The sequence below is a fragment of the Theropithecus gelada genome, chromosome 19 (genome assembly GCF_003255815.1).
Source record: "Theropithecus gelada isolate Dixy chromosome 19, Tgel_1.0, whole genome shotgun sequence".
In the NCBI taxonomy this organism is placed as follows: Eukaryota; Metazoa; Chordata; class Mammalia; order Primates; family Cercopithecidae; genus Theropithecus; species Theropithecus gelada.
Window position 1 is genome coordinate 6,352,971 of NC_037687.1, and position 22,801 is coordinate 6,375,771.

Here is a 22,801-nt window from a genome sequence, read left to right on the forward strand (position 1 = left end):
AACTGGGACATTCCGAGGAATTAGCCGGACATCTCAGGCATTCCTGCTCGGCAGCCAAGGGCTGCAGAACTGGGTGGGGAAGACTTCCACCTGCAAGTTTCCAACCACCGGGAAGACGGAAGGGATCGCCCGGAAGATGGGTTCAAAAGTAGTGGCTGCAGCCAAATTCCATTTCCAGCTACATTACTGACCAGGAACTGGAAAAGCCCTACCTTACAGAACGCCTGGCAATGCCAGATCAAATATATGCACGACCAAGCTTGTAAGAAGGGAAGGAAGCCCCCCGAAACATCACTGGGAACCTGAAACATAGGGACCCACAATTGGGGGGGAGGGGGGTTGGCTTTGGTGGCCACCTAGGGACAAAGTCTGCAAGCCGAGAACCACACACAAAATGAGCTGGGTAGCTAGCGAAAGCCAAGGCGGAACCATCTGGAAGGACTGCCTGCAAAGTAGGCCACCCCGGATTCCCACAGAGCCCCCAGCTGGCCATGAGCATCCGATCCCAAGTCACAAGAAAATCTATCACCAAGGGGAGTCACAAGAAACAGAAGGCTGCCTGGGAACTTCAGCTTCTAGGTTTATCAGACTACAAAGTAAGGATGCGTAAAATAAAAACATCAGCCGGGCGTGGCTGGGTGCGGTGGCTCACGCCTGTAGTACCAATACTTTGGGAGGCCAAGGCAGGCAGATCACCTGCGGTCAGGAGTTCGAGACCAGCCTGGCCAACATGGTGAAACACCATCTCTACTAAAAATACAAAAATTAGCCGGGCGTGGTGGCGGGTGCCTGTAATCCCAGCTACTCGGGAGGCTGAGGCAGAATTGCATGAGCCAGGGAACTGGAGGTTGTGGTAAGCCGAGATTGCACCACTGTACTCCAGCCTGAGCAACAAGAGTGAAACTCTGTCTCAAACAAAACAAAACAAAAACACATTAGCCAGGCATAATCGTACATGCCTGGCTGAGCCATGAGTTCAAGGCTGGCCAGGGCAATACAGTGAGACCTCACCTCTACAAAAGATTAAAAAATTAGCTGGGCGTGGTGGTGTGCACGACTTGAAAGGCTAAGCAGGGAGGATGGCTTAAGCCCGGGAGGTGGAGGGTGCAGGGAGCTGAGACAGTGGACACGACACTGCAGTCCAGCCTGGGCAACAGAGCAAGACCCTGTCTCAAAAACTAAAAAATAAAAATAAAACCATGAAAGTTGGGACCAAAACATAAGGAACAAGACATTTATCCCCAGCAGAATAGCAGATCTAAAAAGGAAACAAATCTCAGCAATTTATTTTTTTTTTATTTTTATTTTTTGAGAGGGAGTCTGGCTCTGTCGCCCAGGCTGGAGTGCAGTGGCCAGATCTCAGCTCACTGCAAGCTCCGCCTCCCAGGTTTACGCCATTCTCCTGCCTCAGCCTCCCGAGTAGCTGGGACTACAGGCGCCCGCCACCTCGCCCGGCTAGTTTTTTTTGTATTTTTTAGTAGAGATGGGGTTTCACCGTGTTAGCCAGGATGGTCTCGATCTCCTGACCTCGTGATCCGCCCGTCTCGGCCTCCCAAAGTGCTGGGATTACAGGCTTGAGCCACCGCGCCCGGCCAGAATTTATTTTTTTATTTACTGAGACAGAGTCTCACTCTGTTATCCAGGTTGGAGTACAGTGGCGTGGTCTTGGCTCACAGCAACCTCCACCTCCCAGGTTCAAGTGATTCTCGTGCTTCAGCCTACAGAGTAGCTGGGACCACAGGCGCCTGCCACTATGTCTGGCTACTTTTTCGTGTGTGTGTGTGCCAGGATCTCATTCTGTCACCCGGGCTGGCGTGCAGTGGCACCATCAAAGTTCACTGCAGCCTTGAACTGGGCTAAGAATCCCAGGTAGCAGGGACTGCAGGCGCGTATCATCATGCCCAGCCCAAACTGAAGACTTCCTGGGCTGCGCGGTGGACAAGTCACGGCTATAGAGAGAACTAGGGGAGTGGAAGGGAGAACTGTGGAAGTGGGCAGCACGGGCCCTTGGTCAGTGTGAGGGAGGCTGAGCCAGGAGAAGGAGGACAGTAAGAAGGTCTAACAGGCATCTGAAGATTCCAGGAGGGGCCAGAGGAGGAGATGGCTTAACCTTTCCAGAATTGCTAACTATGGGGCCCTGGGAGTCAGGGAGCAGGATAGTGAAGGGGCAGTGAGAGGCTGAGTTCGGGGGCAGGGCCGTGTGCCGGACGGCGCCTCACTCCTTGAGGGAGAAGTGCATTTTGTCGTTGACCATCTTGCGCTCGGGGTTGAGGCGCTTGAGGATCTGGGCCAGCACGTTCACCGTCTGCTCGCTGCTCAGCCCTGTCTTCTTGGTCTGGAACTTTTTCAGCAGGTCCTTAGTGGTCATGGGCTTCCGTGTCAGGTAGCGGCGCACGGCATCCTCAGTCACCTGCACGTCGCTGAGGATGGGAGGGCGGGGAAGGTGGCATCAGTGAGCTTGTCCCCGGTAGCCCTTGCCCTGCCCCCTGCCATCCTTGTCAGCTTACCCGCTACTGGGTGTTGACTTGCCCGATGGCGGCTGGGGGGTCGACTTCCCGGACAGGCTCTGGGGCCCTGCGTCCAGCCGCAACCGCTTGGCTGCAGGCATCTCGCTCACCCGCTTCCCTGTAGGAGTGGGGTCAGGGCTGAGTCTTGGGGGCAGGAGGCCGAACCCCTGAGCAGGACCGCGGGCTGGGCAGTGCCAGGATGAGGGTTCAGGGGGATTGGGGACAGACAGGCCTCCACCCCCATCTCCATCTCCTCTCTGCCTTAAGCCCCAACAGAGGTCGGGAGGCCGTGGCTGTGGGGAGTGGGGAGGCCACAGGCGCTCACCTTGCTCGAGCTTGCTGGCAGCCGCCCGCAGGGTGGAGGAGGTGCTGCCGCCCTCTGCGCTGGGTGTGCCTGGGCGGCTGTTGCCCCTCGAGCTCCCTCCCGACGGCTTCCGCTCTCTCTTGGGTGGCGTCTTCTTCTTCTGCGGAGGTCAGGGTGGGGTGAGGGGTGTGAGTCTGGAAACAGACGCCCAGGCCTCCCCTGTCACCGGGCTGGGCCTTACCGCCATGAAGAGGGCCGAGGAGGCCTCGCTGTCAATGTCGCTCTCCTCTGAGCTGTCCGACTCCTCGCTGCTGTCTGCGGGGCACAGGAAAAGGGTCAGGGCCAGAGCAACCCCGGGACCCGGCATCCACCGGTACCTCCACTGCAGATGAGGGAGGCCTGCAGGGGAGAGGGGAGGAGGCAGCAGAGCGCCAGGCCCTGACCCAAGCCTCCAACATGGGGGCCACACCGGCCACACCTTTCCTGCGCTTCTTCTCCTGCGGGGTGGGCGCCTTCTTCTCCTCCTCCTCCTCCTTGTCCTCCTCAGGCGGCTTCTCCTCCTCACTCTCCTCGCTACTGTCGCTCTGCTCATCAACACCTGGGGGGACAGGGTATGAGCAAGAGCAGAGACGCACTGCCCGCATCTCCCTGGGGCCCCCCAGCTGCCGCCTACCCTTGGGCCCCTCCTCCTGCTGGGGCGGCTTGGCCTTGCTCTCAGGCTCGTCCTGGGAGCTGCTGTGAGACAGGGACGGCAGAGGGTGAGTGTGCGCCCGCAAGGCCGCACGGGGTCTCACAGCCGCCTCGCGTCGGCCTCACCTGGAGCCGTCCGACATGTAGTCCACCTCCTGGCCCTCGAAGTCCCCATCATCGCTGTCTTCAAAGGCCTCGTCGTCGGAGCCCTTCTTCTTCTTCTTCTTCCTGCCACCCTTGGCCAGCGGCACCTTCTTCTTGGCCTTGGGGGCTCTGCCGCCTGGGAAGGGAGGAAAGGAAGGAAAAGGAGGGGGAGGCAGTGGGTATTTTGTGCAGTTTTGACATCCTGGGGGCCTCACTGACTGGGGAGACTGCCGCACCAAGGCCAGCCCAGGAGCTCAGCTCTCCTAAACAAACTCCTGGTCCACACCCCACACCCCAACCCACGTTCTCTAACGCTCACAGACCACTCCCCCGTCCCAGACCACCCCAGGCGAGGCACCTGATAACCAGGGACAGCCCCTACAGCCCAGAGTGCACAGGAATTATTGAAACTGGCCAACCCAGAGTTGCAGTTTCTCATAGGAAGCCCCGTAAAGACCACAGCCAGGCCAGGCCAGGCGCGGTGGCTCATGCCTGTCAATTCCAGCACTTTGGCAGGCTGAGGCGGGAGGATGGCTTGAGCCCAGGAGTTTTCAGACCATCCTAAGCAACATAGTGAGTGAGACCCCAGTATCTACAAAAAATACAAAAATTAGGCCAGGTGCTGTGGCTCACACTTGTAATCGCAGCACTTTGGGAGGCCAAGACAGGCAGATTACCTGAGCTCGGGAGTTTAACACCAGCCTGGCCAACATGGTGAAACCCCGTCTCTGCTAAAAACACAAAAATTAGCCGGGCCTGGTGGTGCATGCCTGTAGTCCTGTAGCTACTCAGGAGGCTGAGGTGGGAGGATTGCTTGACCCTGGGAGGTCAAGGCTGCAGTGAGCTGTGATTGTAGCACTGCACTCCAGCCCTGGTGAGAGAGAGAGATCCTGTCTCAAGAAAAAAAAAAAAAGAAGGGCCACAGCTCAGTTCTCCCGGGCTCTGGCTTTGCCTCCTGACTGACATCACTGCTCCTCCAGGCAGCCTCGCCTGACTCTCATTCTTTTTTTTCTGAGACCGAGTCCCTCTCCGTCGCCCAGGCTGGAGTGCAGTGGCGCGATCTCAGCTCACCACAACCTCCATCTCCCAGGTTCAAGCGATTCTCCTGCATCAGCCTCCCGAGTAGCTGGGACTAGAGGCATGCACCATCATGCCCAGCTAATTTTTGTGTTTTCAGTAGACACAGGGTCTTACTGTGTTGGCCAGGCTGGTCTCGAACTCCTGATCTCAGGTGATCTGCCTGCCTCAGCCTCTCAAAGTGCTGGACGACAGGCGTGAGCCACCGCATCTGGCCCCAGGTGCCTCGAATTCTGGGGCCACTGTGAGCGACGGTAGACTTTGCCTTCACTGGCACCACCTGAGCCTAATGCCCGGGCCCCCGTGCTCACCCTCCTCACCGCTGGCGTCACTGGCATCAGAAGACATCTCCAGGTCATCCTCCAGGTCGTGGATGCGCAGCTCGCTTGCCTTCCTGCGGCCGCGTTTCTCCTTCTCCTCCTCGTCCTCATCCTGGTCCTGATCCTTGAGCCGCCGCTGCTGCATGATGCTAAAGTGGTTCAGCACCTTGTTCCTCCTGGGGGCCAGGCACAGGGTGGCTCATGCTGGGCCTGGCACCACCCTGCACCTGCGCTTGCAGGGGGCGAGCCCTAGGGCACCACCCACACAGCCTTCAATGTGATGTGGACCCCAGGGACTTGGGCTGTGGCCCAGGACTCCCTGAAACCACACGGATAGAACCGGCCCTTCCTACCTTCCCTTTCCGCCCCGAGTCCCTCAGAGACAGGGTCCCCACGTGCTGCTGGAGTCTCAGCACCTCCCTTGGACTCAGAGGCTGGCCCCAATCCAGTCACACTGGTTTCTTGCTATTTTTTTTTTTTTTTTTTGAGACAGACTCTCGCTCTGTCGCCCAGGCTGGAGTGCAATGGTGCAATCTTGGCTCACTGCAACCTCCGCCTCCCAGGTTCACACCATTCTCCTGCCTCAGCCTCCTGAGTAGCCGGGACTACAGGCACACACCACCACGCCCAGCTAATTTTTGTAGTTTTCATAAGGACGAGGTTTCACCATGTTGTTCAGGCTGGTCTCAAACTCCTGACCTCAGGTGATCCACCTGCCTCAGCCTCCCAAAGTGCTGGGATTATAGGCGTGAGCCACTGCACCTGGCCAGATCTCTTGTTATCTTAATTTATAGATGTCTTTTTCTTTAATGACAAAACCTACTGTTTCCACTGGAACAATGTAACGTTGTCTCATTGCTCATGGAAGCTTCAAAAAACAGGACTGCAGGCCGGGCTTGGTGCAGTGGCTCACGCCTATAATCGCAGAAATTTGGGAGGCCGAGGCAGGTGGATCACCTGAGGTCAGGAGTTTGAGATCAGCCTGAACAACATGGTGAAACCTCGCCCCTACGAAAACTACAAAAATAAGCCGGGCGTGGTGGTGGGTGCCTGTAGTCCCGGCTACTTGGGAGGCTGAGGCAGAAGAATTGCTTGAAGCTGGGAGGCAGAGGTTGCAGTGAGCCAAGATTGCACCACTGCACTCCAGCCTGGGTGAGAGTAAGACTCTGTCTCCAAAAAACAAACAATCAAAAAAGACTGCATGTAATGAGAAGTGTTAGGAATACATGTAACATGGGCAAAGCCCAGGCTGGTGTGAAAGATAATGAAACTGCTGCATAACACTGTGAGCGGCTTTACCCCACTGAGCGGTGCACCAAAAAAGTGACAGTTGGATGCAGTGGCTTAAGCCTGTCATCCCAGCACTTTGGGAGGGGAGGCCGAGGCTGGATACTCGCTTGAACCCAGGAGTTTGAGACCAGCCTGAGCAACATAGCGAGACCCCATCACCATTTTTAATTTTTTTCTTGTTTTTTTTTTTTGAGTCGGAGTCTTGATCTGTCACCCATGCTGGAGTGCAATGGTGTGATCTCGGCTCACTGCAATCTCTGCCTCCCGGGTTCAAGTCATTCTCCTGCCTCAGCCTCCCCAGTAGCTGAGATTACAGGTGCCCGCCACCATGCCCTGCTAATTTCTGTATTTTTAGTAGAGATGGGGTTTCACCAAATTGGCCAGGCTGGTCTCTTGGCCAGGATGGTCTTGAACTCCTGGCCTTGTGATCCGCTCTCCATGTGCCCAGCCTGAACAGTTCTTAGCTAAGTAGATTTAACATCTGATCAAGAGATGGCATTCTGGCCGGGCACCGTGACTCACACCTGTAATCCCAGCATATTGGGAGGCCAAGGCGGGCAGATCACTTGAGGCCAGGAGTTCGAGACCAGCCTGGGCAACACGGTGAAACCCCTTCTCTACTAAAAGTACAAAAACTAACCGGGTGTGGAGGCGCACGTTTGTAGTCCCAGCTACTTGCGAGGCTAAGGCAGGAGAATTGCTTAAACCCGGGAGGTGGAGGTTGCAGTGAGCCAGGGAGCTGAGATGGCACCACTGCACTCCAGCCTGGGTGACAGAGTGAGACTCTGTCTCAAAAAAATAAAAATTTAAAAAAGGCCGGACACGGTGGCTCACGCCTGTAATCCCAGCACTTTGGGAGGCTGAGGCAGATCACAAGGTCAAGAGATCGAGACCATCCTGGCTTACACAGTGAAACCCCATCTCTAGTAAAAATGCAAAAAAATTAGCCGGGCGTAGTGGTGCGTGCCTGTAGTCCCAGCTACTCAGGAGGCTGAAGCAGGAGAATGGCGTGAACCTGGGAGGCGGAGCTTGCCGTGAGCCGAGATCGCGCCACTGCACTCCAGCCTGGGCAACAGAGCGAGACTCCGTCTCAAAAAAGAGATGGCATTTCTCCTTTGGTTAACATCCAGGTTTTACACAATTCTATAAAATGCCAAATTCTTCTCCCTAAAACTTTCAAAGCAGATTCTAAGGGAAATGCAGCAAAAGGGAATCTGCCCTCTCAGCAAAGACTGATCGATGGATTTTACAGTGGAGCCCCAGGAACTCAACCAACGTGGAGCAGGCAGGAAGACTGGGGGATGCTGTTCCAGGGTCCAGGGGCACAGAAACTGCCCCACAGGCTCGGAGGCTCATTACCTGGAGAGGAGGATGCTCTGACTGCGTGCCATGTATGGGGTTGCTTTTGGAGCTGAGCCAACCTACGACTCCAGAAATTTTAAAACCAAAGAAAATGACTAAAAACTAAAGCAGGCCGGGCGTGGTGCCTCATGGATGTAATCCCAGTACTTCGGGAGGCCGAGGCGGGCAGATCACCTCAGGTCAGGAGTTTGAGACCACCTGGCCAACATGGGGAAACCCTGTCTCTACAAAAAAATACAAAATTAGGCTGGGCGCGCTGACTCACGCCTGTAATCCCAGCACTTTGGGAGGCCGAGGTGGGCGGATCACAAGGTCAGGAGATGGAGACCATCCTGGCTAACACGGTGAAACCCCGTCTCTACTAAAAATACAAAAAACTAGCCAGGTGTGGTGGCGGGCGCCTGTAGTCCCAGCTACACGGGAGGCTGAGGCAGGAGAATGGCGTGAACCCAGCAGGTGGAGCTTGCAGTGAGCTGAGATCGCGCTACTGCACTCCAGCCTGGGTGACAGAGCGAGACTCCGTCTCAAAAAAAAAAAAAAAAAAAATTACAAAATTAGCTGGGCGTGGTGGTGGCCAACTATAATCCCAGCTACTCGGGAGGCTGAGGCAGGAGAATGGCATGAACCCGGGAGGCAGAGGTTGCAATAAGCTGAGATTGCGCCACTGCACTCCAGCCTGGGCAACAAGAATGAAACTCAGTCTCAAAAAAAAAAAAAAAAACCACTAAAGCAAAGAGGGAAAAAGGTGTTTTTTTAACCCTTTGTGAGCCATCAACTCTTTGAGCATCTGCTCATCTGTGACCTGTGCAAATGCCATTTTGCAGATGCATCCAAAGTGCCCTCCCCACCATCTGCAAGCACCCTAGGGCGGTGGTGGCCCTAAGGTCTCATCCAAAGCTGTAACATCCAAGACCAAGTGCTCTGGGCCCCCAGCCTCGTCCCCCTGCCCACAGTCACTCTGCACTGGCCTCATGCACTGTGTCTCTCCACAGCCCTTAACTGTACCCGCCTCACCTCTGAGGCCAATGACACTGCTAGAGAAACCCTCCCAGGATGCCCTGCCTGGAGCTGTTGCTCTGCAGTGGATCAGGCTGTGTGACCTGCGGCCTGTGGAAGCCAAGGGGGCAGTCAGATCCCATCCTGCTCTGCCAATTTGAGCTCCAGGTCACCCCCTATCTGTTTCCCCCTGAACTGACAGCTCCGAGATGGCTGAGTGGGGTCTGCCCTGGTTACCCCTGAGTCCCCAGCTCCCAGCACAGGGCCTGCTGATATACCCACAGCAAGGCACCCCATTTCCCTCACTTCTGTCCCCAGCCACCACACAGTCCACTCACCTCTCCCACTCCTCCTCGGCCTCCTCGGCAGTGAGCGTGCGGTGCCGGGCCAGCGGCGTGAAATTGTACCAGTTGTGCACGGGGAAGGCCTCGAAGGCCCCATCGGGGCACTGGGTGAAGATGTAGTAGGACGTGTTCTCTGTCACGCCTCCCTTCTTGATGCCCTTGAACCTGCAGGGAGCCACGATCATGGCCTGGCCCACAGGGACCAGCCCAGCCCTGCCTGTGTCCCCCTAGGCCTGCCTCCTTTATGGCACTTGCCATAGGAGGAAGACCAAGGAATGCCCATGAGGCCTTCAACCAGCTGGGCCTCATCAATTCTCACATCTGGGGAACAGTGCCGGCACACCTACACTGCAAAGGGCTGGGCATGTGCGCATCGGGATCATTTCTGGAAAGACCGTGTGAGATTATCTCAGAAGAGCCCAACCCTGCAGTCAGACCGTCTACATTTGCCTCCAGCTCTGCTACTTGTGGGCCATACCCAGGAAAATGAGGAGCCAAGTAAGAGGATGGGGAGGGAAGGCATGGCCAGATTTTTTTTTTTTTTTTGAGATGTTGTCTCGCTCTGTCACCTGGGCTGGAGTGCAGTGGCACAATCTCAGCTCACTGCAACCTTCGCCTCCCGGCTTCAAGCGATTCTCGTGCCTCAGCCTCCCGAGTAGCTGGGATTACAGGTGTCCGCCACCACGCCCAGCTAATTTTTGCAGTTTTAGTAGAGATGGGGTTTCACCATGTTGGCCAGGCTAGTTTTGAACTCCTGATCTCAAGTAATCTGCCCGCCTCGGCCTCCCAAAGGGCTGGGATTACAGGCGTGAGCCACCATGCCCAGCCATGGCATGGCCAAATCTGAAGTGGACACCTGGCCCAGGCCACCATTTCCTCAAGCCTAAACAACTGCCCAGCCTCCTAAGGCCTCCACTTCATTCTCTTCTACCCTAAAGGTCCAGGCAATCTGGGTGAGCGCCCCTTCCCTGCCTACAGCTTTCCAAGGCTCCACTGGGTCCAGCACATCCTGGCACCTACTGCCCTGTGTGAGCTGCCTGTGTCTCTCACTGTCACCCAACTGCTGTGCCTGGAGCGCCCTTGATCAACCTAACCTAGACCCCTCCCGTTCTGGCCTCAGTCTGCCCCCTCTGAGAAGTCATCTCAAGTGTCATGAGCCCCCAGGGCTGGCCACCCAAGCTTCCTGCATTGTGGTACTCAGAGCTGCCTCAGAGCCAGGCACAAGCACCAACTCAGTGAACTATCTTCAAAAATACAACCCCGGCCGGGCGCGGTGGCTCAAGCCTGTAATCCCAGCACTTTGGGAGGCCGAGACGGGCGGATCACGAGGTCAGGAGATCGAGACCATCCTGGCTAACACGGTGAAACCCCGTCTCTACTAAAAAATAAAAAAATTAGCCGGGCGAGGTGGCGGGCGCCTGTAGTCCCAGCTACTCGGGAGGCTGAGGCAGGAGAATGGCGGGAACCCGGGAGGCGGAGCTTGCAGTGAGCTGAGATCCGGCCACTGCACTCCAGCCCGGGCGACAGAGCGAGACTCCGTCTCAAAAAAAAAAAAAAAAAAAAAAAAAAATACAACCCCAGGGCCTGGGCAGTGGCTCACGCCTGTAATCTCAGCACTTTAGGAGGCCAAGTTAGGAGGATCACTTGACCCCAGAAGTTCAAGACCAGCCTGAGCAATGCAGCAAGACCCCATCTCTACCAAAAATACAAAAATGAGCCAGGCATGGTGGGGCACGCCTGTAGTCCTAGCTACTCAGGAGGCTGAGGTGGGAAGATCTCTTGAGCCCAGGAGTTGGAGCCTGCAGTGAGCTAGGATCGCACCACTGCGCTCCAGCCTGGGTGACAGAGTGAGACCCTGTCTCAAAATCAATAAGTAGGCTGGGTGGCCAGGCACGGTGGCTCACGCCTGTAATCCCAGCACTTTAGGATGCCGAGGCAGGCAGATGACAAGCTCAGGAGATCGAGACCATCCTGGCTGACATGGTGAAATCCCATCTCTACCGAAAATACAAAAAAATTAGTCGGGCGTGTTGGCAGGCGCCTGTAGTCCCAGCTACTCGGGAGGTTGAGGCAGGCGAATGGCATGAACCTGGGAGGCGGAGCTTGCAGTGAGCCAAGATTGAGCCACTGCACTCCAGCCTGGGTGACAGAGTGAGACTCCATCTCAAAATAAATAAATAAATAAAGTAGGCTGGGTGGGGTGGCTCACGTCTGTAATCCCAGAACTTTGGGAGGCAGAGGCAGGAGGATCACGAGGTCAGGAGTTCGAGACCAGCCTGACCAATATGGTGAAACCCCATCTCTACTAAAAATACAAAAATTAGCCGGGCCTGGTGGTGGCAGGCACCTGTAATCCCAGCTACTCAGGAGGCTAAGGCAACAGAATCGCTTGAAACCGGGAGGTGGAGGTTGCAGTGAGCCAGGATCGTGCCACTGCACTCCAGCCTAGGCGACAGCAAGACTCCATCTCAAAAAAATAAATAAGTAAAATAAGACAACATAAATAAATAAAAAATAAAACCCTACAGGGATGGAAGTGCCAGCACCTCCATCGCAGCAGTGGGAATCTGAGGTTCAGAGAGGGTACCCCCACAAAGTTTGTAAGTTGAGGGGGGATGTGGACTGGTCACTAAGCCGGCACCACCACCGCCCCACCACTTACTTCCTGCCAGATTTGCCGTTGACCCGGAGCAGCCAGGGCTGGTCCTCAGGCCGGAACTCCTTGAGGACAATGCCGTACTTCTTCCTCCGAGCCTCCTCCCGAAGCTTGCGGTTGAACTCACTGCCTGCGCCCGATTCGGGCATCTCCTCCTCTTGGTAGATTTTCTTGTTGCTCAAGTCCCGCTCCAGCCGAGCCTAGGGGAGCAGGAAGCAAAGCCTCTCAGGGTCCCTGGCTTTGCTTGGGCGGTGCCCCGCTCCAGGAATGCCCTTCCTCACCCTAGGCCAAGCTCTAGACGCTCAAAACCAACTTACCACTTGGCAACAAGGGCGGAGAATGGTAGCCTGTGATAAATCTGGGTAAAGGGAATTTGAGCGAGCCTTGTGTTCTATTTTTGCAACTTAAAAGCTTGAAATTACTTCCAAATTAAAATTAAAGAGAAAAAGAGCACCTGGTGGCCATCGAGCAGGCCATCGAAGGCAAAATTCCTTATCTGAGGAATGTAGAAGTAATGAAGACTTCCCTACTCTGTACAGCAGGCATCTGGTTCCAGGCTTCTTTTCCAAAAATTTGTAAGTAACTAGAATGGCTACACATCTCCAGAATGCATGCATATCGAAACTCATTGTGTGGTAGCTCGCGCCTGTAATCCCAGAACTTTGGGAGGCCAAGGCAGAAGGATCGCTTGAGCTCAAGAGTTTAAGACCAGCCTGGCATCAGAATGGCTTGAACCTGGGAGGCAAAGGCTGCAGTAAGCCGAGATCACGCCACTGCACTCCAGCCTGGGTGACAGAGTGACACTCTGTCTTATTTAAAAAAAAAGGCCGGACGCGGTGGCTCATACCTGTAATCCCAGCACTTTGGGAGGCTGAGGCAGGCGGATCACCTGAGGTCAGGAGTTCGAGATGAGCCTGACCAACATGGGGAAACCCGATCTCTACTGAAAATACAAAATTAGCAGGGTGTGATGGTGCATGCCTGTAATCCCAACTACTCGGGAGGCTGAGGCAGGATAATTGCTTGAACCCGGGAGGCGGAGGTTGCGATGAGCCAAGATCACACCACTGCACTCCAGCCTGGGCAACAAGAGTGAAACTTTGTCTCAAAAAAAAAAAAAAAAAAAAAAAAAAAAGGCCGGGCGCGGTGGCTCAAGCCTGTAATCCCAGCACTTCGGGAAGCCGAGACAGGCGGATCACAAGGTCAGGAGATCGAGACCATCCTGGCTAACACGGTGAAACTCCGTCTCTACTAAAAAAATACAAAAAAACTAGCCGGACAAGGTGGCGGGCGCCTGTAGTTCCAGCTACTCAGGAGGCTGAGGCAGGAGAATGGTGTAAACCCGGGAGGCGGAGCTTGCAGTGAGCCGAAATCCGGCCACTACACCCCAGCCTGGGTGACAGAGCAAGACTCCGTCTCAAAAAAAAAAAAAAAAAAAAAGACGAGCCTGGGCAACATAGTGAGACTCTATCTATTTTTAAAAAATAAAAAGGCCGGGCACGGTGGGAGGCTGAGGCAGGTGGATTACTTGAGGTCAGAAGATCAAGACCAGCCTGACCAACATGGCGAAACTTCATAAAAAAACAAAAATTAGCTGGGCGTGGTGGCAGGCACCTGTACTTGGGAGGCTGAGGCAGAAGAATGGCTTGAACCTGGGAGGTGGAGATTGCAGTGAGCCCAGGTCGTGCCATTGCACTCCAGCCTGGACAACAAGAGACTCCATCACAAAAAATAAATAAATAAAATAAATAAAAAGAATCTCATTGTGCAACATTTGCTGACATTAAGGCACCAAAATCTCTACAAATGTTACCATTTATGGTGACCTATGTGGCTAATATGATCCAAATTACCCTTAAGCTCTTGATTTAAGGTCCATATATACCATTTCCAAAACACTCTAGAATCAGCCACATCTCATAACCTCCACTGCCCCCAATGCCCACCAGGACTCACCTAGACCAGACCAGTTGCTTCTACCCGGTCTCCCTTTAACTGCCCTCAAACCCACAGTCTGTCTCCCTACAACAGCCAAATCACACTACAACCTCCCAGTTGAAAACACTTTAATGGCTCCCAAAGTCCCTTCTAGAGCCTCTGATGGCAGGGGCTCTGGGAAAGCCCCCAACCCAGTCCCCTCCCTTGCCCAGATAAACCTTGGCCAAAAATGCCCATCGGTGGGCACAACTTCTGAATGTTCTCCTTTAAGGAGAGGCCTCCGGTGGGCCTACCAAACCTAACTTACAGGGACACCCAGGAGCTTGACCTGGGCCTTTGCCATTCTCTTTTTTTTTTTTTTGAGATGGAGTCTGGCTCTGTCCCCCAGGCTGGAGTGCAGTGGCCGGATCTCAGCTCACTGCAAGCTCCGCCTCCTGGGTTCATGCCATTCTCCTGCCTCAGCCTCCCGAGTAGCTGGGACTACAGGGCCCGCCACCTCGCCCAGCTACTTTTTTGTGTTTTTTTAGTAAAGACGGGGTTTCACCGTGTTAGCCAGGATGGTCTCGATCTCCTGACATCATGATCCGCCCGCCTCGGCCTCCCAAAGTGCTGGGATTACAGGCTTGAGCCACCGCACCCGGACTTTTTTTTTTTTTTTTTGAGACAGGGTCTTGCTCTGTTATCCAGGCTGGAGTGCAGTGATGCAATCATAGCTCACTGCAGCCTTGAACCCCTGGGCTCCAGCGATCCTCCTACCTCAGCCTCCTATGTAGGCCTACAGACCCACACTACCAGCCCCAGCTAATTTTTTAATTTTTTTGTAGAGTTGGGGTCTTGCTATTACATTGCCCAGGCTGGTTTTGAACTCCTAGCCTTAAGCAAGCTTCCTGCCTCGGCCTCCTAAAGTGCTGAGATCAGGGGTGTGAACTACTGCACCCAATCCTTTGTCATCTATCTTTTCTTCACTTTGAGAAAAGTGAGAAAATTAAGACTTAGTTACTATGACAGTTAAGCAACTATTACAATCACCAAGGTCAGGGTCATGTTCTCCCACCACCCCAGCTCCCAACCCCCAGGACCCAGGGACTTACCTGATTCCACGTAGCAAAGTTGACTTTATCGGCTGCATTAAAAGCCATGATATTATATTTTTTGGTTGTATTCCTGGAGTGGATTAGAAGAGGTGGTGTCAATACAATACAGCAGTTCAATCATTAATTTAATGAATTAATGCGATTGAACCATTAATTCAATCAGCCCTCCAACTGGATCATTAATTCAATCAAATCATTAATTCAATCGCTCAATCCAATTGCACTATCAAGTCAATTCAGTCATTCCATTCAATTGAATCATTTATTCAATTCAATCACTCAACAAACCCACCCCGATTCATTCAGCCTGTTTTGCCTGGCAACACTGGATACAGAAGACTCCAAGGATTCCCAGTCTGCCAGAGAAGCTAGACCCATCCCCTCTTGACCCCAGGCAGAAGAAGAGCAGATGGAGGAACAAAGATTTGGGGGAACCCAAGATGTGGAGATTATTGTGAACTCAGCCTTGGGGAGGAGGGAGGACAGGCACGGAGGGCTTCCTGGAGGAGGAAGATACTGGAGCTGAGTTTTGCAGAATCAACAAGAATTCACCCAGCAGAGTCACAGTTTAGGGGTTGAGGGGAGGCACTCATGGCAGAGGGAAGAGGATGTACAAAGGCCTAGAAAGGAAAGATAGCCTGACCATTTTGAAACAGGACGAGGAATATGTCCTTACAGCCGGCCTGGGCATCATGGGATCGAAGGTTAAGCCAGGGGGCTGGATCGCCGTGTTATTAATGCACTCATTCATTCATTCGTTTAAAAAAGCAGTGTTGTCCCCAGGGAAGCCTCAGCTTAATCCCAGCCCTACCCTCCAAGTCTCTCCCAGTCTGGAGGGAGAATCACAGACAGGGCCAGAAACGCCTGGCTAAGAAGATCGTGAAGGTTTTCATTTTTGGAGGGTGGAGAGGAGTGGGAGATGGGGCTGGGGACTTACTTGGGAACTCGAACGACGTATTCAGTGACATTCTGGCTGCTAGGGCCCTGCGGAAAGAGGAACCGGACGGTGAGTGAGGAGTTGCCGAGGTCGCCGTCGGGACCCCGGAACCCCGCCAAATCCACACTCACTAGGGCCGCCATGGTCAATGGTTCCGATCTGGTCCGACCCGGGTTCCTTTCGTCTCCTCTGGCGTGCGCGTCCCTCGATCCCGGGGAAGCCGCCGCTCGCTGTCGGGTCTCTGTCCCTGAGCGAAGACCCCAACCCCAGGCGCCTCCGGCACTGGGAAAAGGTAACCGGAAGAGGCGCTGCAGCTACTCGGCTGCGGCCGCTTAACCCGGAAGCGAAACCCTCCAGCGGCCGCGTCGCGATGGCAACCTTCTTAGCGACTGTGGCCGCCTCAATGCGCAGTCACTTATGCTCCTCGGCGGCTATGGTCACCTCAAAAGGGCCACCACGGTCCCTTCTTAGACTCAGCAAACCCAGGCCGAGTCTGAGATAAACTAACCGGCCTCTGTCGCTGGCGCTCTTTTATACAACACGGCTAACTTCGCCAAAAGGGGGACCGCCCTCCCTCGTGACGTCACACCCAAGGACCGCGGGGCATCCTGGGTGGGGAGAGGGATAAGAGTCCTCCTTGCGGGCCCCCAGGCACTTTGCGCATGCGCCATGTCGCTCTGGACCGGGGTGGGGGGGCCAAGAAGGCCGCGTCACCATAGCAACCGAGGCCTACTCCGGTCGGGTCGAACCGCTGCTTGGCTCCCCATGGGCCTGTTTGGGGTTCATTTCCTCCCCCTACCCCGAAGGAATGGACCCCGTCATTGTCGCAAAATGACCGGGGCGGGGACCCTTGTGACGTTGTGCCGAGCCAGGAGGGGTCAGAGCCTGGGCGGGGTCGGGGAGCGACCACCCCAAGGGCTGCTGGCTGGATGGGTCTCTGCAAGTCCAAGCTGCCCGAGATGGGCAGGGCTCTGAGGCCCCAAGAGAAGGGTAACGTCGCGGGGGCGGCTGGCTGGCTTCCTGGGGGGAAGGGAAGGAGGCTGCAGAGAACAGCAGGGAGATGCAAGATCCCCTACCCCGTTCCAGGCATGCACACACGCCCCAGTCATGGCAGTAACACAACTGCGCATGCTCACGGCGCAACCATTCATTGCTCCACTTCGGAAATACTCGAGCACCTCCTGGGTTCGGGGCCCCGCAAGGTGAATCTGTCAAACCAGCTCCCAACGGAGGGTTACAGTGTCCTCTCGAGGGTTACAGTGTCGTGGGGGAGACAGACTCATAACATGGGAATCTACAACCCAGGAAGGAGCAGGAGAACCACAGTGGGCTCTGAGGGCTCAGAGAAGAGGGGAGGTTTCAGTTGGGCACTGAGGGATGCATAGGAGTTGGCTAAGCAAAGGGAAGGGGAGCAAGGCACAAAAATTGGGCCATGAACTACAGACACCGTCGATGTGTCTGGTTTCATTTATTCCTCATCCACCACTAAATGTCAGAAACTGCCAACTCCTAGGAATATAGGAATGAGGGAGGCAGAAATAGTCCTTGCCCTCATGGAGTCGAGTCTGGCATGGAGGAGACAAGAACGAGTAAATGGCCGGACACTGTGGCTCACGCCTGTAATCCTAGCACTTTGGGAGGCCGAGGCAGGCGGATCACCTGAGGTTGGGAGTTTGAGACCAGCCTGACCGACATGGAGAAACTCCGTTTCTACTAAAAATACAAAATTAGCCGGTTGTGGTGGCTCATGCCTATAATCCCAGCTACTCGGGAGGCTGAGGCAGGAGAATCGCTTGGACCTGGGAGGCGGAGGTTGTGGTGAGCTGAGATCGCGCCATTGCACTCCAGTCTGGGCAACAAGAGTGAAACGCCATCTCAAAAAAAGAAAGCAGGAAGAATAAAGAAGAAGAAGAAGAAAATAAAAAGAACAAGTAAACAGGGAAGATCATGACTGACTGTGGCCGTTGCTGTGGAGGAAATAGGTGTCTGAGACAAGGAGTGATGGGGGGAAACTCTAGATGGAGGCTAGAGAAGGCCAGATGGAAGTTGTGGCCAGAAGGAACTGGGGCAGGCAGGGATTTTCCAGGCAGAGGAAACAGCAAAGGAGAAATGAGTTTCAAATTCAAAGAACTGAAGCTCCCTGGGGCTGGGACAGAGGAAAGGGGAGTATGGGATGGGGCTGGGACAGAGGGAAGGGGAGTATGGGATGGGGCTGGGACGGAGGGAGGGGGAGTATGGGATGGGGCTGGGACAGAGGGAGGGGGAGTGTGGGATGACGCTGGGAGCATGGGTAATTCCCTGCCTCTCTCTGAACCTCAGTTCCCTCCACTGTAAAATGGGATGATAGAGTTCTCAGGATGCTCTAAGGAGATGCCATGTGCGAAGGGCCTGTCCTGCTCAAGTTCACATCATTTTTTTTTTCTTTTTTTTTTTTTTTTTTTGAGACAGAGCCCTGCTCTGTTGCCCAGCCTGGAGTGCAGTGGCGCAATCTCAGCTTACTGCAACCTTCGGCTCCTGGGTTCAAGCGATTCTCCTGCTTCAGCCTCACGAGTAGTTGGGATCACAGGCGTGCGCCACCACACAAGCTAATTTTTTTTTGTATTTTTAGTAGAGACAGGGTTTCACCATGTTGGCCAGGCTGGTCTCAAACTCCTGACATCAAGGGATCCACCCCACCTTGGCCTCCCAAAGTGCAGGGACTATAGGTGTGAGCCACCGCACCTAGCCTCAAGTTCACATCTTCATCCAAGCGGTACAAACACACAACGTGCCTGGCTATACCCGTGAGAACAGAAACATACCCCCAAGATGCCATCCTATGGCAAAAGAGAGTATGTCAAGAGACTTTGTCCAGTGTCACCCAGGGACACCTGTGCCCCTACAGGCACTAACCCATCTCCTTCCCTCTTCCTGGGTGCCACAGACATCCTCAAGTCCCCTCTGATCATCTTCGTGATGGGCAGCCCAGGCTGTGCCAAAGGGACACAGTGCAAGAATATGGTGACCAAGTATGGCTTCTGCCACGTGGGGCTGGGCCAGGTGCTGTGACAGAAGGCTCAAGGGAGCATGCAGCAGGGCTGGCAAATCTGTGACATCATGCTGCAGGGGCTCCTGGTGCCCCCGGTAGGAGCTCATGGGAGGGGGTAGGAAGGAAGGGGGTATGTTGGGACAGCCACCCACCAGGAGGGCTCACAGGACCCAGAAGGTTACAGCTTCCCACGTGGCTATTGCCTTGCTGCACTAAGCTTTCATTTCCTTATCTGTGAAGAGGGGAGATCCCATCAAAAGGCTGTAGGGGTCCGGCCCAGTGGCTCACGCCTGTAATCCCAACACTTTGGGAGGCCAAGGCGGGTGGGTCACCTGAGGTTGGGAATTCAAAACCAGCCTGACCAACATGGAGAAACCCTGTCTCTACTAAAAATACAAAATTAACTGGACGTGATGGCGCATGCCTGTAATCCCAGCTACTCGGGAGGCTGACGCAGGAGAATAACTTGAACCCGGGAGGCGGAGGTTGTGGTGAGCCGAGATTGTGCTATTGCACTCCAGCCTGGGCAACCAGAGCAAAACCCCATCTCAAAGAAAAAAAAAAGAATCACTCACTAGGGAAGCTCTCGCTGTTTGATGAAGTGGAGGGTGCCCCATTCATGAATTGCAAATAAAAGTCAATTTGAGCTAAACAAAAAATCACTCAAGGACAGGCACAGTGGCTCATGCCTGTGTTCCCAACACTTTGGGAGGCCAAGGAGTTTGAGACCACCCTGGGCAACATAGCAAGCCCTATCTCTTTTTTTTTTTTTTTTTTTTTTTTGAGGCAGAGTCTCGCTCTGTCACCCAGGCTGGAGTGCAGTGGCGTGATCTCAGCTCACTGCAAGCTCCGCCTCCCAGGTTCACGCCATTCTCCTGCCTCAGCCTTCCGAGTAGCTGGGACTACAGGCGCCCGCCACCGTGCCAGGCTAATTTTTTGTATTTTTAGCAGAGATGGGGTTTCACCATGTTAGCCAGGATGGTCTCAATCTCCTGACCTCGTGATCCGCCCGCCTTGGCCTCCCAAAGTGCTGGGATTACAGGCGTGAGCCACTGTGCCACTGTCTCTTAAAAAAAATAAATTTATTTATGTATTTTGAGATGGAGTTTCACTCTTGTCGCTCAGGCTGGAGTGCAATGGTGTGATCTCGGCTCACTGCAACCTCCACCTCCCTGGTTCAAGCGATTCTCCTGCCTCAGCCTCCCAAGTAGCTGGGATTACAGGCACACACCACCATGCCCTGCTAATTTTGTATTTTTAGTAGAAACAGAGTTTCACCATGTTGCCCAGGCTGGTCTCGAACTCCTGACGTCAGGTGATTCACCCGCCTCGGCCTCCTGAAGTGCTGGGATTATGGGCATGAGCCACTGTGCCTGGACTAAATTATCCATTATTTAATTTGTTTATTGACATGAGTCTCACTCTGCCACCCAGACTGGACGGCAATGGCATGATTTCAGCTCACTGTACCCTCTGCCTCCCGGGTTCAAGTGATGCTCGTGCCTCAGCCTCTTGAGTAGCTGGGACTACATGCGTGCACCACCACGCCCAGCTAATTTTTGTATTTTTAGTAGAGATGAGGTTTCCCCATATTGCCCAGGCTGCCCTTGAACTCCAAATGTCAAGTGATCCACCCGCCTTGGCCTCCCGAAGTGTTAGGATTACAGGTGTGAGCCACCATGCCTGGCCAAAACAATAATTTTTTTTTTTTTTTTTGAGACGGAGTCTCACTCTGCCACCCAGACTGGAGTGCAATGGCCCAATCTCGGCTCACTGCAAGCTCCACCTCCTGGGTTCATGTCATTCTCCTGCCTCAGCCTCCCGAGTAGCTGGGATTACAGGTGCCTGCGACCACGCCCGGCTAATTTTTTTGTATTTTTAGTAGAGACGGGGTTTCATTGTGTTAGCCAGGATGGTCTCGATCTCCTGACTTTGTGATCCGCCCACCTTGGCCTCCCAAAGTGCTGGGACTGCCCCCGGCCCAAAACAATACATTTAAAAAAGTTAGCTGGCACTGCAGGGAAAAGGTATATACTGAAAATGAACCAAAAAAAAAAAAAATTTAAAAAAGAAAAAATTCAGCTGGGCATGGTGGCATGAATCTATAGTTCCAACTACCTGGAGTCTGAACTGAGAAGATTCCTTGAGCCCAGGAAGTGGAGGCTGCAGTGAGCCATGACTGCACAACTGCTCTCCAGCCTGAGCGACAGAGCAAGACCCTGTCTCAGAAAAAAAAAAAAAAAGAAAAAGAAAAGAAAAAAAAAAAAAGTTCCAGGCGTGGTGACTCATACCTGTAATCCCAGCACTTTGGAGGCCAAGGCAGGTGGATCACAAGGTCAGGAGTTCAAGACAAGCCTGGCCAACGTGGTGAAACCCCTTCTCTACTAAAAATACAGAAATTATCCGGGCGTGGTGGTGGGTGCTTGTAATCCCAGCTGCTCAGGGGGCTGAGGCAGGAGAATCGCTTGAACCCGGGAGGTGGAGGTTGTGGTGAGCCGAGATCGTGCTACTGCACTGCAGCCTGGGTGATAGACCCAGACTCAGTAAAAAAAAAAAAATAAACACAAAAAAAACAAAAAAAAAACGCCGGGTGCGGTGGCTCATGCCTGTAATCCCAACAGTTTGGGAGGCCAAGGCGGGTGAATCACTTGAGGTCAGGAGTTCAAGACCAGCCTGGCCAACATGGTGAAACCCCATTTCTACTAAAAGTACAACAACAACAAAAAAATCAAAATTAGCCAGGCATGGTGGCACGCACCTGAAATCCCCAGCTACTCAGGAGGCTGAGGCAGGAGAATCTCTTGGACCCGGGAGGTAGAGGTTGCTGTGGGCCGAGCTCATACCATTGCGCTGTGGTCTGGGCAACAAAGTGAGACTCTGTCTCAAGAAAAAAAAAAAAAAATTGGCTAGGTGTGATGGCTCACGCCTGTAATCCCAGCACTTTGGAAGGCCAGATCACCTGAGATCAGGAATTCGAGACCACCCTGGCCAACATATTAGTGAAACCCCATCTCTACTAAAAAATACAAAAATTAGCTGGGCATGGTGGTGTACACCTGCAATCCCAGCTACCTGGGGAGCTGAGGCAAGAGAATGGCGTGAACCCGGGAGGCAGAGGTTGCAGTGAGCTGAGATTGCGCCACTGCATTCCAGCCTGGGCGACAGAGTGAGACTCTATCTCTTTAAAAAACAAAACAAACAAACAAAATCACTCAACAGAATTAGCTAGTATTTATTTCCTTTGTCACCCCGTGAAGCCGCTTCCTCAACCGGAAAAGGAAGGGAACCCCAGTACCTGCCTCACGACATGGTGATGATTAAGGTACGGCCGGGTGCGGTGGCTCACGCCTGTAATCCCAGCACTTTGGGAGGCCGAGGCTCCCAATCTGACCTCAAGTGATTTGCCCGCCTCGGCCTCTTAAAGTACTGAGATTACAAGCCTGAGCCACCACGCCGGCCTGTTTTTTTGGATGGTAAGGACAGGGTCTCACTCTGTTGCCTAGTCCGGAGTGCTGTGGTGCGATCATAGCTCACTGCAGTGTTGACCTTCTCCCACTTCAGCCCCCCAAGTACTTAATTTCTTTTTTTCTTTTTTTTTTTTTTTTTTTTTTTTTGAGACGGAGTCTCGCGCTGTCGCCCAGGCTGGAGTGCAGTGGCCGGATCTCAGCTCACTGCAAGCTCCGCCTCCCGGGTTCACGCCATTCTCCGGCCTCAGCCTCCCGAGTAGCTGGGACTACAGGCGCTGCCACCTCGCCCGGCTATTTTTTGTATTTCTTAGTAGAGACGGGGTTTCACCGTGTTAGCCAGGATGGTCTCGATCTCCTGACCTCGTGATCCGCCCATCTCGGCCTCCCAAAGTGCTGGGATTACAGGCTTGAGCCACCGCGCCCGGCCTTCTTTTTTTCTTTAAGACGGAGTCTCTCTCTGTTGCCCAGGCTGGAGTTCTCTGTTGCCCAGGCTGGAGTGCCATGGTGTGATCTCGGTTCACTGCAACCTCTGCCTCCCGGGTTCCAGTGATTCTCCTGCCTTAACCCACCAAGTAGTTGGGATTACAGGCGCCTGCCACCATACCGGGCTAATTTTTTTTTTTTTTTTTTTTTTTTTTTTGTTTTTT

General features: G+C 53.8%; 2 protein-coding genes across 3 annotated transcripts in view; one reads left to right on the forward strand and one right to left on the reverse strand.

Annotated features, from left to right (window-relative positions):
* Positions 1–2,186: 2,186 nt before the first annotated feature.
* Positions 2,187–16,774, reverse strand: GTF2F1 (general transcription factor IIF subunit 1). 2 transcript variants are annotated; one of them, XM_025369118.1, is made up of 14 exons: positions 16,736–16,774; positions 15,791–15,941; positions 15,660–15,706; positions 14,720–14,792; positions 11,697–11,890; positions 9,029–9,199; positions 5,034–5,218; positions 3,628–3,781; positions 3,485–3,546; positions 3,290–3,409; positions 3,053–3,126; positions 2,833–2,971; positions 2,508–2,625; positions 2,187–2,420 (listed from the first exon to the last, which is right to left on the reverse strand). In XM_025369118.1, the coding sequence occupies exons 1-14, from the start codon at positions 16,747–16,749 to the stop codon at positions 2,216–2,218; spliced, it is 1,707 nt and encodes a 568-aa protein (XP_025224903.1). In that variant the 5' UTR covers positions 16,750–16,774; the 3' UTR covers positions 2,187–2,215. The 2 variants fall into 2 exon arrangements, with proteins under 2 accessions (XP_025224903.1, XP_025224904.1); XM_025369119.1 differs by lacking the exon at positions 16,736–16,774 and having other exon boundaries at positions 15,791–16,460.
* A 1,794-nt stretch (positions 16,775–18,568) lies between these two features.
* The window catches only part of LOC112613580 (adenylate kinase isoenzyme 1), a 14,932-nt gene continuing 10,699 nt past the window's right edge, over positions 18,569–22,801 (forward strand). Inside the window, exon 1 of the mRNA XM_025369229.1 lies at positions 18,569–18,782. Coding sequence (XP_025225014.1) covers positions 18,726–18,782 — 57 coding nt within the window. The 5' untranslated portion in view covers positions 18,569–18,725. The remainder of the gene's footprint in view (positions 18,783–22,801) is intronic.